Source organism: Protomyctophum bolini, assembly GCF_963924005.1.
Source record: "Protomyctophum bolini genome assembly, chromosome: 9".
NCBI classification, from domain to species: Eukaryota; Metazoa; Chordata; class Actinopteri; order Myctophiformes; family Myctophidae; genus Protomyctophum; species Protomyctophum bolini.
In genome coordinates, this window is record NC_137870.1 from 20,509,769 (window position 1) to 20,524,448 (window position 14,680).

The 14,680-nt window shown below is 42.5% G+C and overlaps 1 protein-coding gene across 1 annotated transcript in view; it reads left to right on the forward strand.

Annotated features, from left to right (window-relative positions):
- The first annotated feature begins 4,509 nt into the window (after window positions 1-4,509).
- The window catches only part of LOC308321965 (HHIP-like protein 1), a 31,653-nt gene continuing 21,482 nt past the window's right edge, over window positions 4,510-14,680 (forward strand). Inside the window, exon 1 of the mRNA XM_080773107.1 lies at window positions 4,510-5,688. Within this exon, the coding sequence (XP_080629233.1) occupies window positions 5,380-5,688 (309 nt within the window). The 5' untranslated portion in view covers window positions 4,510-5,379. The remainder of the gene's footprint in view (window positions 5,689-14,680) is intronic.

Sequence of the window (14,680 nt, forward strand, 5' to 3'; positions counted from 1 at the left end):
TTTGGACTGCAACATTTCAAGGTAATTAAGATTGGCTGTCTGATACGCAGGCTTATAGTAGGACATAACACACACACAAATAAGGCTTGTTTATATCACATTTCATGCAAAGGCAAAATTCTGGGTTATTTATTTTCTTCATTTTGTACGCACACACGCACACACACACACACACACACACACACACACACACACACACACACGCACACACACACACACAATTGACTCGATAGCAGAAATAAAGAAGGCACGCACGCACGCATGCATGCATGCATACACACACACACACACACACACACACACACACACAGTTATTTTGACTCGATAGCCAAAATAATGGCAAAAATAAAGGCAAAAAGCAGTCTATATAAGGCACGAGAGCACTCTGAGAACAGAGTAGAGCTGTGAGGTGGACTGTTGGCCTGGCCTCACTCTCTGTTTTGTTTGGCACATTTAAACCGCCTAGTCCCACCTTAGGATGTGTTTACACTGTCCGTCTGTTAGGAAGAAACACCGCTAGATGCCTAGAGCGCTTCTTCTGCTGAAAATGAAACAATCACACCCGTGTGAAGTGAGGGGCGCATCGAGGAGGGAATTCGGTACAGCTTGTCTAACTCAAGTCTATAACTCATGTTGCTATGATTAGGTGATGTAATGATGATGTAAAACAAACAGTGTCAAAACAAAATTAAATTATCTTTATTGTAAATGGGATTTAATGTTTGTGTTAGGGACAAAGCAAACATTCATTTATCTTCATTCATTGTCAATGGCTTTTTTTTAAACAAACATTGAACTAAAAACAAACATTAAACCTGTATATAAGAGGGGCTAGCGCCCCTCAAAAATAACAGGAGGGGGGGTAAGTAGGCCGTGGGTATCGATTTGATATGAGGCATATTACCACATCACATATCATCCTGGAGGTCTATGATGCTTACTTCTGTCTCTGTCAATTTGAAGACCCATGGTGATTGGTGAAGGGGCTCAGCCAGAAATCACGAGTCACAATTTAGGTCAGCTGATAAAAATCGGACCACATCGTATGTGCGTCGATGTGGTCCGGTAAACTATGGTCATCTTTTGAAAGTGCCTCACTCTACCAAAAAAGGGCAATGGCATGCCTGTCGTGCTATGTGGCAGCCCAGCCATTTGATCATTTTCTTTTTTGGCTATGCTATTGCCTATACTTAAAAGCAAAAATGACTCAGTCATAAGTGCAGGCTCTTGTAGCACCCGTTTTCATCCGTTTCCGAAATTCTTCTGTTGGTTTACTCACTGTGTTTTGTTATGGATTCAGTTAGCTCACAACATTAGCTTCTGTTGCCACTGTGTTGTGGCGTTCAGCGTATGGGTTTTATGCCGTTCAGACAATGGGTTTTATGGTCTCGCATTGGCAGTCTAGAGGCAGCCAATCATGAAAAAGTGTCCATTACAGTCGCCTTTATGGTCATCAGTAGTGGTGCTAGCAAATGTAGTCCAGGTAAAGCACCTGGTAAAAAGGAATAGTGTGAACATGCCCTTACACACAGTCACTGTGTTTCTTCTGGGCTCTCATTCATGTCAAAGTACAGTAGTGACTTTACGTTCCGTGTTATACTGTAATGTAAGTATGTAACTATAATGTCATACTACAAATGTCAACAATAATCTTTGCTGATGTTTAATTATAAAAATGTGTGTAATATACCTCACACAAAACGATGTACTACTTACTACACCATTAATCTTCCATTGATTTGTGCGTGCATGTGTGCTCTGATCTCACTGTAAACCCAAGGTCTGAGACAGATCACAGGGTTTGCAGTGCTGACTTATCATGTATGGTATGTTTGCGTGAGAGACAGAGATACAGTCTGAGTGAGTGTGTGTGTGTGTGTGTGTGTGTGTGTGTGTGTGTGTGTGTGTGTGCGTGCGTGCATGCGTGTGCCGTGTGTGTGCTTGCGCTTGTGTGTGTGCTTTCCAGTAAAAGTTGACTCATCCACTCAGTCATTCTACAGGTTAGTAGAGTTTACAAGCTGTTATACTACAGGCATAACATTGTTTTTTTAACTCTTTGAAAACCAGTTTCTCTCTCCTCCTGGATGTCAAACCACAATCAAACCGATTCACTTTTGTGCAGCCACAAAGACAAAATTATCTACTACAATTAGAAAATACAGGTATATTCCTTGATTTGATGACCTGATGAAAACACTTGCTAACAGAATCGTACAACTGAATGAATTTCAAGATGTCATGAAATGTTTTTTCCCCTCATAATTGTTTCAGTCTGAAAAGGAAGCCTGTCAACCAATTACAGACTCCACTGAGGCCGCCCGAAGAAGGTGTTTAGATTTCACATGATTTATGTATCTGTAAATAGATATAATCTGCAGAGATCACTGCTAGGTACAGAGGGAATAACAACTTCTGTGATTGTAACGTGCTAAAGTTTAGCTCAGATAGCTACGGCATAGGGCCGATTCATACTCCTATTTTACAGCTGTTTCGGCGCTGTAGTGCCGAAATGATTTCGGCTCGTCAGAAATTTTCAGTAGCACCGAAGAGCCGACTTTAGGACTGTACCCACTACTAATTGTAGGCTCTACAGCGCCGAACCGACTTTTATTCGGCTCTAAAATAGGAGTATGAATCGGCCCATAGTTGTTGTTGAGATACTGTGGGCTGTATTTTGCGTGTCTTACGTACCAGGTCTTATTCCCTAACTTGAGTAAACTAAAGACCTGGAGGCGTGATCAATGCCATTTGGCTATTCTGAGTAGCCAAAGAGCATTGATCACGCCTCCAGGTCTTTAGTTTACTCAAGTTAGGGAATAAGACCTGGTACTTAAGACATGCAAAATACAGCCCTGTATGTCTAATGCCTGCCAAACAGTTTTCCTGGAATAAGCCTAGTATTCAAATAACACTTTTTCTCTTTCTAAGAACAGGAAGTACAATTAGCCCTTCACTAAGTCCCTCCCCAACCCATCCTTGTCCAATAGGCACGTTAGCAGCGAAGAAAGCTTGCCTTGCAATTGCATATCAACCGTTGCTAAACTATTTGGATTGGCATTGGACAATTGCTTTTTGGGGATGGATTTAGTGAAGGGCTAATTGTGTCTGCAGGCAAGAGGTAGGTGCAATCCTATATTAAGATCTCGTTAAAAAAATAAGTGCAGTAATCTAAATGTCATCTTCAACAGGATGTGGTCTGTCGTATGCTGTAGTTCTGCACTATACAGTATGTGCTTACTAGAGTAAGCAATCAGGCCATAAGCAGTTCTATCATAATGCAGTTATAACTGTCCAGACTGTATGATGAAAGCATTTGGAAATACTGGAATTATTTTTGATAAAACATTCTACTTTATACATTATACTACAAATATTTGCTACAGTCAAATTATGAAAAAAAGATTATGGTGAAAATGCCAATGACAGTATCAGGGGATTTAGAGTTGGTTGGCGTTGGTGGTTTATGAAGTAGACATGATAACGTGTTAATCCATCTTTTGAACCCAGTGAAAGTGTGTGTCCATGTGTACCACATATTGTGGTAGAGTGGAGTGATGAAATGTCTGATCCCCAGCCAGACAGATGAGTCTCTCTCTTCTAAAACTGTGACTGGAACATAATGAGACACAGATGGTAGATGTATACACACACGCGCGCACAAGCAACACACACACACACACACACACACACACACACCAATTCAGAGTAATCATTTCACTCTTAACTTTTACAGTAATACAGAGTTCACACTCAGGATTTTGCTGACGTGTAAACACAATAATTGCTCCCACGTCAGAGGGCACCAGGACTATCAGAATATTACTTACTGCTACTGTGATGTTAATTGTACACCTCAGTGATAATTCCACCCGGAGAGTGTAACAAAATCTCCCAAATTAGCGGGGGGGGGGGGGGGGGAGAAATGTGCAATACTGGAGCTACGTATATATATATATAGATATATGCATGGGGGAAAGACTGGAGCTCTTCAGGGAGAATCCATTGAACCTCATTTCCAGGACACGTCTTCATTCATCTGACCGCACGCACGCACACACACACACGCACGCACGCACGCATGCGCGCACATGCACCCACCCGCACACAGCAGAGTGAATATGTCTGTCTGGAAATCATAGAATGAGGGGCAGAGGTCTGGGAATGCTGCAGGGGCGCAGGAAAAAGAGAGGGGGAGAGAAAGCTGTAACTTCAGGGCATGAGACCGCGCGTTATGTGAAGGAATGCACGTATCTTTGTGGGAGTGCATGGAAGCAAAGAGGAGAGAGAGAGAGAGAGAGAGAGAGAGAGAAGAGGAGAGGAAAGAAGCAAAGGGGAGAGAGAGAGAGAGAGAGAGAGAGAGAGAGAGAGAGAGAGAGAGAGAGAGAGAGAGAGAAGAGGAGAGGAAAGAAGCAATTGGGGGAGGGATCTGAGAGTTGAAGTTGCAGCGTGGCTGAATGAAAGAGCTTCTCTCTCTGACTCCTTCTCTCTATTTCACTCTGTCCCTCTGCATGCAGGGTCTTGTCGCTTGGAGCCAGCAAGCACATGTCCAGAGCAAACACACTGAGACTCTCCAAAGGGCACAAACGTTGGAAGTAAACATTCAACAGAAGCTGTGGAAACTGAAGCTTCAAACTACTTGGGACTTACAAAGAAATCTGGTTCTGTTTGTGGTTCTTCCTCTCTGACAAGGTGGACTTCCGTTCAACAAAGTGGTTGCTTTTTTCTTTCCTTTTTGCTGGGGGGGAGGGAAGGAAGTTTTGCCTGAATTCTGCCAAGTACTGTTTGAGAAGTAGCCATGAAATGGATATTACAAGCTAAGTTTAACTGCCTGACCTTGCAAAAGTTTGGAAATGGACTTTGAGATATTGATGCTGCCAGACTTCAGTCTGAACACACCTTTGTGTTTGCTTCCTGCCTTTATATCTCGCTTAATAGGTTCACCATCATAGATCTATAGTACTTATTGCCTTCACACAAACCAAAAGGACTGTAGGTATGTAGATAACCTGAATAATATTATGGCTACAGTATGTATCTGCCCACTCTACAGGCAGGTGTAAAGTTAGGTCTGTGTGTCTTACACATGCACATATGGACTCATGCATACATCCATAAGCACACACCCACACATTCCACTAAGCCAATTCTCAAATTTAGCAGAGGCGGGAATGCTATGGCAACATAGACAATATTATTGAATATGAAATCCCGCAATATCTCAGGCACCGACTTCTAACCTCCCATGTCCTAGTTGTGTTTTTTGAGCCTATTCTCGAAAAAAGCTTTGGAATAGGTGTGGTGTCTCAAAACCTTCTTCCCGCTGAGCTTTCTGCATGAGCACCTCTCTAAGACTACAGCATCCTCTACTCCGTCTACACCATGACCCCGAGGAGCAGCACGACGCCCTGGCTCATTCAGGAGAGCACCTCTTCCCCTTACCTCCTCCTACACCTCCTGCTGCTGCTCCTCCAGGCCTGGCGGGGGAGCTCTCACCCCCAGTGTCTGGACTACAAGCCTCCGTTCCAACCGCCAGAGCCACTTCTCTTCTGTAAAGAGTACACCAAATTCGGATGCTGCAGTCAAGAACAGGACGAAGTGATATCGAACAAGTTCTACGCCATCATGGACAACTTTGACTACTCTGGCTTCACCAGCTGTGGCAAGTACATTCGCAGCATCCTATGTCAGGTAAGACATACACACACCTTTGAGTTTGAGTGTGAGAGAGTATAAAAATATGAGTGATACGATTGGCCGTTTCTCAAATTAATTGACGTACTTGAACAACAATCTAATTGACAACCGTCAGCCAATCCAATTGAATATCATGCTATATTGCTTTCATCTAGATGAACTATTTATTGCAATTATAATATTGTATTGTATTTTGAGTTATGGCTCTGCTCCTGTGAAGCTCCCAATCTGCACCAGCATGACACAGACTGAGTTCTCAAACCCCCTGAAGCTGAGCCTAAAGATACAGAGTTACATTGACATGACAGAAGAGGGCTTGTCGCCCCCAAGTCGACTGACCAACCAAAACATCCTCTTCCTCTTCTGGCCACAATAGATGATACCGACAGATAGACAAAGACAGAGAGAGAGACAAACGGACAGGCAGACATTCAGCTAGGTAGGTAGATGATGTTTTCATCCAACAGCAGCAACTGACATGATATTATAAAAAACTATAGTGGAGAGCATAGTTGAGAAGAGGTTATGTTTATTTTGTCTTGCTGAAACCGAAGATGAAAGACTAAAATTGTTTATAATCGATGCGGTTTCACTTTGAGTGCTGAATGTTCCATTAGTTAAGACCCTGTCTATTCAGTATGGAATATATTCAGTATGGGATTCACTTGTTCCAACTTACTTTATAGGGTGTTCCATTTACAGGATTACATAGTGAGTTAATCAATGTCAGCTGGTGCCTATAATAAATATCGGCATGTATTTTGGTGAAAAATGCGTACAGTATTATACTGCGCGAAATACCAAATACCTTTTTTCTTTCTGTGCAATACATGTATGTTGCTATATACTGCTTGGTAAGTTACTATCAGTTGTATCTTGTAATACTTTTCATGATGCATTGTGGGGTATGATGAGTCCACTACATAGGCTATAACAATTTTCACTACAACATTACCTTAACTAACTATGTAGTGGACTATAGCCTATAGTGAATGATTTTGTACGCCTGTTTAAGAGGAAGGTTGTGAACACGTGGCATTCTACTTCTTTTTCCCTCATATGTCTACCGTACATAATGTATTGTACACTGTCTCACTTTACTGCACATTTGTTTTAATGATGTGGCCTGTACTTTGGCCAGGGAATGTTCCCTCTCCTTTGCACCCCCCCCCCCCCCCCCATTTCTCTGACACACTACATTGACCATTTTAACCCTTCATGGGACATATACCCTAAACATCCACGTATATTAAACATGATATACTCCACATAAATCCACACAATGACCAGGCTGACCTAACCTGACCTAAAGGCTACAATACAGCAGGAGGTTGGATAGGCGGAGGGAGTCAGGAGTGAGGGAGTGATCACCAACATGCTGCAATAGAGCTGGTGGTGACCTGTGCTGAGCATGTAGCATGAGAGAGTGAGTTGTGTTCTGCTTAAAAAGACATTCTAGATTAAAATATTGAGGGTGTAAGTGTTAGTTTGAGGGTAGTCTCGCGTTGCCTCTGTAGACTGGTAGTCTGTTGCCTCTCGCGATTTCCAAACGCTTTCATCATACAGTCTGGAGCAACGGAAGAGCTGTCATGAGTCAAATATAAAGCGGAAGTGGATACTCCTCCCCACTTCCATTTCGTCTTTACAGTCGCGCACATTTATCCTAATATAAATATAAATCATCTAAGCATATATAGCTTGTTGCTTAGCAAGGAAATAAAAAATAACCTCTAAAGATATTTTAAAATATATTCTCGTGAACGGAAATGTCAGCTTAATTCCATACACGGATTTCGGTAGTTCTAGACTCTATATAGCATTCGGAGATTGTGAAATAGTTGTCTGGCTATGCAAGATTGAGGGCAACTGCATATGTGACCGAGGGTGAATAAGTGTGGGACCACCAGCTTGACTTCCATGCCAGTCGAAACCAATGTGATGCTCCATATGTTTGAGACTCAATTATAAAACATATTAATTCTACAGGGGGAAATACAAAAAAAAAGTCATGCAGGGCAACAACAGCCTGTCAATAGCTTAGACATTGCATTAAACAAACGCCTAATACTCCTATGAGATGTTTATTTAATGAAATAGCCATATTCTCTCCACCATGTGTTAAGAGTCAACATTCTTGAGACAAAAACACACAACCCATAGTCAGAGGGGAATTAAACCCTGGCTGTCTGGTGGTTGTTTAGACTCCCATGTGGGAGAACAAGGTTGTTATCCTATGTGCTGTACCAACGCTGACCTCCTATTTAAACAATCTGCTTCTATCTGTACTTAAAGCAAATTCCAAACCAGTTGGCAATCCTATAATAGATTGCCAACTGAGACTAAGGCACGTGTTGGTGATCTAATGAAAATCCAAAGAACACCAAATTATTTACGTTAAGTATCATACAAGGTCTTCAGGAATATGCTACTGGTAGTGTTCCAGATGTAATTCACAAGGAACTAGATAAAGTGCCTCTCGGAGTCGGGGCACAGGTCTCCACCAGGGGTCAGGTTATGGAGGAAAGTCTGTGAAAGATTTCAAGTAAATTGCACACTGCGTTCATGATTTGAGGCTTTTTGTTCAAAACGGGCCAAGCCTGCAAACTTTGAAAGCCAATGTTAGCCAAATAGGATGGAATATGAAATATCGGACAGATCCGTCTTGAGCACATGACTATAGAGATACTGTGTAACGATTTGCGGGATTTTTTTTACAGAAAAATGTGTTCGAAAGTCGGCCTCATGGTGTCGCTATAACAGGCTGTTCTGGAAAATTTGGGGCAGAGGTTCATCGTTGGCATCCAGGGAGTGTGTGTGCAACATTTTGCATCGACCGGGTTAACGGTGCCGGTGATTAGCTGGTAACAGACGGACGGACAGACGGACTTGCACGCACGCACGCACATACACACACACACACACACACACACACACACACACACACACACACACACACGGACGGAGTGCAAAACATACTCTCTTCCCATGCCTTCGGCCTGGTGGAGACAATAATGACTGATTTATTCTTCAAGTAGTCGACCAACAACTGACAACATGCCGCACTGTGAAGCATTGTAAGGTTGCACATTTTTGGTGCATGATACCGTTCCACAACTAAGTAGAAATCAGACCAATCTCAGCCTCCCTGATCCTGAACACATTTGTTTAGTAGACAAGCATACTTCAGCTACTCATTAGACTAAACAACAAACTACACACTAGTTACATAGACGCATTAGTGTTTGTAAAATCAGTATTCTGAAATAAGCATATGCAGATGTTCAATACTGTGCAATAACTTTCAAAGATTCAATATTGGCGTCGTACCAACCAGGAATATACATGATGATTTTTTGTGGCAAGATTATTTAATTTCTATTAAACTCAACTCACATTCTGGGCAAATGATGCACTAGCCTAGTACATCGTGTAAGAATCCACAACATAGATTCAAATCATGCACTATGAGACACTGACATATCCCTTCCCTTCATTTAAATATGGGGTTGTGTCATTGTGGTGATTATAACCTACAGTTGGCTAGTTCTTTCCAAGGAGGGCTGGCTGTATGTTGGGTTAAATAACAGTGCTGCCACTAACATTAGACTTAAAACTGCCAGTCACACTCAAGCCCAAAACACTGCAAACTAAAAAAGTGCCCCTCGGGGGGCACAGGTTCCACCAGGGCAGGTCAGATTATTATGGCCTCCTGGTGGTGCTATAATAGGCCAATGTGAAAAGGGTGCCATTGCTTCCTACGCCTTGGATGGCAATTGGATGATTTGAGGCATTTTGTTCCAAATTTCTTTTTGCAAAAATCCACCTGTTGGTGGCGCTATAACAGGCCAATGTGAAAAGCGTGGGATATATTCCTCAGCCTAGTAGGAAAGTCTGTGAAAGATTTCACGTAAATTGCGCTGCGTTCATGATTTGAGGCTTTTTGTAAAGAAAGTAAAAATATGGACAGCAACGATATACTTTACTGAAGTTACAATTTCTAATAGTGTAGTTAGTTTTTAGCCAGGGGCCCAAATAACAAATTTGTGACTCACAAACTGTGCTGTTATCATGTGAAAGCTTGCATGGTTTGACTTTTTGCCATTTATATGTCTTATTTTTTTAGAAAATAGTGGGGAGAAAATAACTTGCCAGTGCTGCTTATTCATAATATCAGTCACCACAACATAACAACATAAACTTTAAGCCAATACCAGCAGTAAAAACCTCTGATTCCAGAAATCCCACTGCAGTTTGTAAATTGTTGTCAGTGGTCTGAGAGAGAGAGGAGGCCCCTAGTTCAACTTATCCCACTTCCAAGCTACTTATCCTGGGTAAACCCACCACACTGAGGCCTCTGTTTGAGCTGCACTGCTGGATCTCCCTGGCGCTGATATCAAGGAGACATGGGAGGTGTGTGTGTGTGTGTGTGTGTGTGTGTGTGCGTGCATTCGTTAGTAAGACAGAAGAAGGCTTGTCATCGCCACCAAGTCGACTGACCAACCAAAACATCCACTTCCTCTTCTGGTCCCAAGAGATATGATACTGACAGAGAGAGAGAGAGAGAGAGAGAGAGAGAGAGAGAGAGAGAGAGAGAGAGAGAGAGAGAGAGAGATAGCAGCTTACATTCAAGAATGTAACCTGAAGGAGTCAAAAGACCAAAGAAAATCCCACCTGTGTGAAGTGAGGGGCGCTATATTAGAGTCTAAGTCTAACTGATGTTGCTATGATTAGGTGATGTAATGGTGATGTAAAACAAACGGTGTCAAAACAAACTGTTGTTAATGACATTTTGTTTTATTAGGGACAAGATGATGTAAATTTTCCCTTCATTGTCAATGGCGTTTTTAAAACAAACATTTAACTAAAAACAAACATTAAACCTGTATATAGGATATATATATATATATATAAATATATTCGGCCCTCAAAAAAAGAATACATCCGTCATCTGTGGTGATTTCGGCTTGTTGGCTGTGTATGAAATAATTGACCACCACTGGTTCTACTCATTATATAGGCAATTTAGGCATAGGGTGTTGACTGGTCAATGTAGAGGACTAGTCAGCATTTTTTATCAATTAAAATGTACCATATTATAGGCTATAATAATTCTCACTACAAAATGGCAAACTCACTACATAGTGGTCTAAATGTGAGTAGTGAGTGTGTGAACATGTGGCATTCTCCTTCTCCCTTTCTTCTCTTTGTCTACTTATTGTACACCGTCTCACTTTACTGACCATTTGTTTTAACGATGTGGTCTACTCTGTAGGGAATTTTCTCCTTTGCTCGTTTTCTTCATCTCTTTTTAAAAAGTGTTCTTTCTATGACACTTTACCTCATTCTGCGGGTCAGTCAGGGTAGACTCCCTTTTCTCTCTCCTCTCTGAGGTATTTTCTGTTGACTCTTTGTTGAGTCATGGAGTTAAACCGAAAAGCCCACAGTTAACTCTTTGAGCCATCTGGAAAAGGACTGGGACGTTAACATGGGAGACGAGGCAGAGAAAAGGACTGGGACGTTAACATGGGAGACGAGGCAGAGAAAAGGACTGGGACGTTAACATGGGAGACGAGGCAGAGAAAAGGACTGGGACGTTAACATGGGAGACGAGGCAGAGAAAAGGACTGGGACGTTAACATGGGAGACGAGGCAGAGAAAAGGACTGGGACGTTAACATGGGAGATGAGGCAGAGAAAAGGACTGGGACGTTAACATGGGAGACGAGGCAGAGAAAAGGACTGGGACGTTAACATGGGAGACGAGGCAGAGAAAAGGACTGGGACGTTAACATGGGAGACGAGGCAGAGAAAAGGACTGGGACGTTAACATGGGAGACTAGGCAGAGAAAAGGACTGGGACGTTAACATGGGAGACGAGGCAGAGAAAAGGACTGGGACGTTAACATGGGAGACGAGGCAGAGAAAAGGACTGGGACGTTAACATGGGAGACGAGGCAGAGAAAAGGACTGGGACGTTAACATGGGAGACGAGGCAGAGAAAAGGACTGGGACCTTAACATGGGAGACGAGGCAGAGAAAAGGACTGGGACGTTAACATGGGAGACGAGGCAGAGAAAAGGACTGGGACGTTAACATGGGAGACGAGGCAGAGAAAAGGACTGGGACGTTAACATGGGAGACGAGGCAGAGAAAAGGACTGGGACGTTAACATGGGAGACGAGGCAGAGAAAAGGACTGGGACGTTAACATGGGAGACGAGGCAGAGATAAAAGGACTGGGACGTTAACATGGGAGACGAGGCAGAGAAAAGGACTGGGACGTTAACATGGGAGACGAGGCAGAGAAAAGGACTGGGACGTTAACATGGGAGACGAGGCAGAGAAAAGGACTGGGACGTTAACATGGGAGACGAGGCAGAGAAAAGGACTGGGACGTTAACATGGGAGACGAGGCAGAGAGAAAAGGACTGGGACGTTAACATGGGAGACGAGGCAGAGAAAAGGACTGGGACGTTAACATGGGAGACGAGGCAGAGAAAAGGACTGGGACGTTAACATGGGAGACGAGGCAGAGAAAAGGACTGGGACGTTAACATGGGAGACGAGGCAGAGAAAAGGACTGGGACGTTAACATGGGAGACGAGGCAGAGAAAAGGACTGGGACGTTAACATGGGAGACGAGGCAGAGAAAAGGACTGGGACGTTAACATGGGAGACGAGGCAGAGATAAAGGACTGGGACGTTAACATGGGAGACGAGGCAGAGAAAAGGACTGGGACGTTAACATGGGAGACGAGGCAGATAAAAGGACTGGGACGTTAACATGGGAGACGAGGCAGAGAAAAGGACTGGGACGTTAACATGGGAGACGAGGCAGAGAAAAGGACTGGGACGTTAACATGGGAGACGAGGCAGAGAAAAGGACTGGGACGTTAACATGGGAGACGAGGCAGAGAAAAGGACTGGGACGTTAACATGGGAGACGAGGCAGAGATGCTATTGTCAACCTCACAAACCCCAGCGTCCCTCCCTATTCTGGGCATGTCATAATAGGCCAACATCCAATGGCAACGGGAAGCTCAATGAAGGTGTCAATATCACCAATCAAATGGTGATCATTAGTGAAATCATAATTTTACTAAAAGATTAAATATACAGCTTAAAAGATGTGCAATTTGTGCACAGCATAGTTTGTGTGCCCCACTCCGCATTTGGCAATCTTCAGAAAAACATCATGTATAATGTGAAATGTATACGTACAGTATATACTGTACAATGCCATCTGGAAATAACAGGCCTATCAGAATTTAGTATTCAACAAAGCCGAGTAATAAAATAGTACTTGAAAAAAAAAGTAAGTTGGCAAGTTCAAGTTATCATGACCCATGAAATGTCTACTTCTGTCCACCAACCACTTTGTTTATTGTGCTTATAGTTTTCCTTTTAAAGTCATAAAAGTCCTCAAGTTACCTTCCCAAATCATCTCACACAGGTTTCCAAATGCCACGTCATGAACCACACTTCTAGACCTGACAGGTTTACTGCTTATAGCCGCACTGCCAGATTTTAAAGCCATTGGGTTTACAGATGTGTATACAGATGTGTACATACGCACACAGCCTTACCAGCAAATTAGCCAACAAATGCAATAATGGTGTGTGTGTGTGTGTGTGTGTGTGTGTGTGTGTGTGTGTGTGTGTGTGTTTGTGTGCGTGCGTGCGTGCGTATGTTTAATTTTCACCATGTGTGCTTCTGGGATGCTGGTCTACACATTTTGCACAGCTTCATCTGGTTACCATCCCGATCTTCTCCAACTTTGGCTTAAAACAAAGCACTACACTACAGCATGGGCACAGTAGTATTCATGTGATTTCTATAATTTATGGATTCTAGGACTTTTTCTAGGGCGATTATGTAATAATATTATTACATACTCGCCTAATAACAACTATTTGAGATAATCGTAATAATTTTGCGAATGATGAAAAATACATTTTCAAACATTTCCCAAACATAGCAGAAATAGCAGATCTACAAGCTTGTAGATCAGCCATTTATGCCATATTTATTTTATAAAAGTATTAAATGTGTCAGTTTTTCTTAAGTCATTATTTCCATGTGTGCCATGTGCAAGTTGTGATTATGAAGCCTAAAACAAACATAAATGAAAATTGTATGCATATGTTCTAAACACAATGAAATCATTAATCGCCATTATTTGTGTGACAATTAATTACCAACTTAGAATTGTAATCGTGACAGCCTTAGAACTTCTTTGAGTGTACAAAAATAATCAAACTATCCTTGTGTAGCAGAGTGGCTCAGAGCCTCTGCCTGATGGCCTCAAAAGTCTAATATCTAATCTAATGTAATCCTGGGCGCTACACTTCCTCTGCCAACCTGGGGGGGCAGCGGACTGACCTCATGCTTCCTTCTATGCATGAGGAGTCCAAGCCTGTCTTTATATTGTTTTAATGATGACGATAACTGGGGGGAGGGATGGGGTGAGGGAGAAAAAAAAATAAAAAATGGTATGTTCAAACTGTACTAAATTGTTGATGCCTACTACCAATAAACATATATTAAAAAAAAAAAAAAAAGGCCTTTTCGCCAACCCCGCCTCGGGTATGGGCACTGATGACACAGATGAGGGAACACGCCGTTCTTTGTGTGTCTTTGCTGAACCGTGTGCTATTAAGTAGTCTACTAGTGACAGTACATTTGGTTGTGGTGAATCCATTGTTATAAAACAGCTGTCAGTTGTTAGGTGTATTTACTCTTCCCTGTGACCACATAAGAACATGAAGTCCTCTCAATCAGAACAAAACTGACAAGGGTCATATGGGGACACAATTAAGACTACATACTAACTAGCCTGTGCAACATTGTGAACTGGGAATAAGGCCCTGATCTGTTGCATGTGGGAAAGGGACGACTAATACATTGTTTAAACGGCTAAATCAAACTCACTGGATGAATGGTGATATAAATTATCTGCTTAGCGTATGGACAGATACGCCTGCTCTG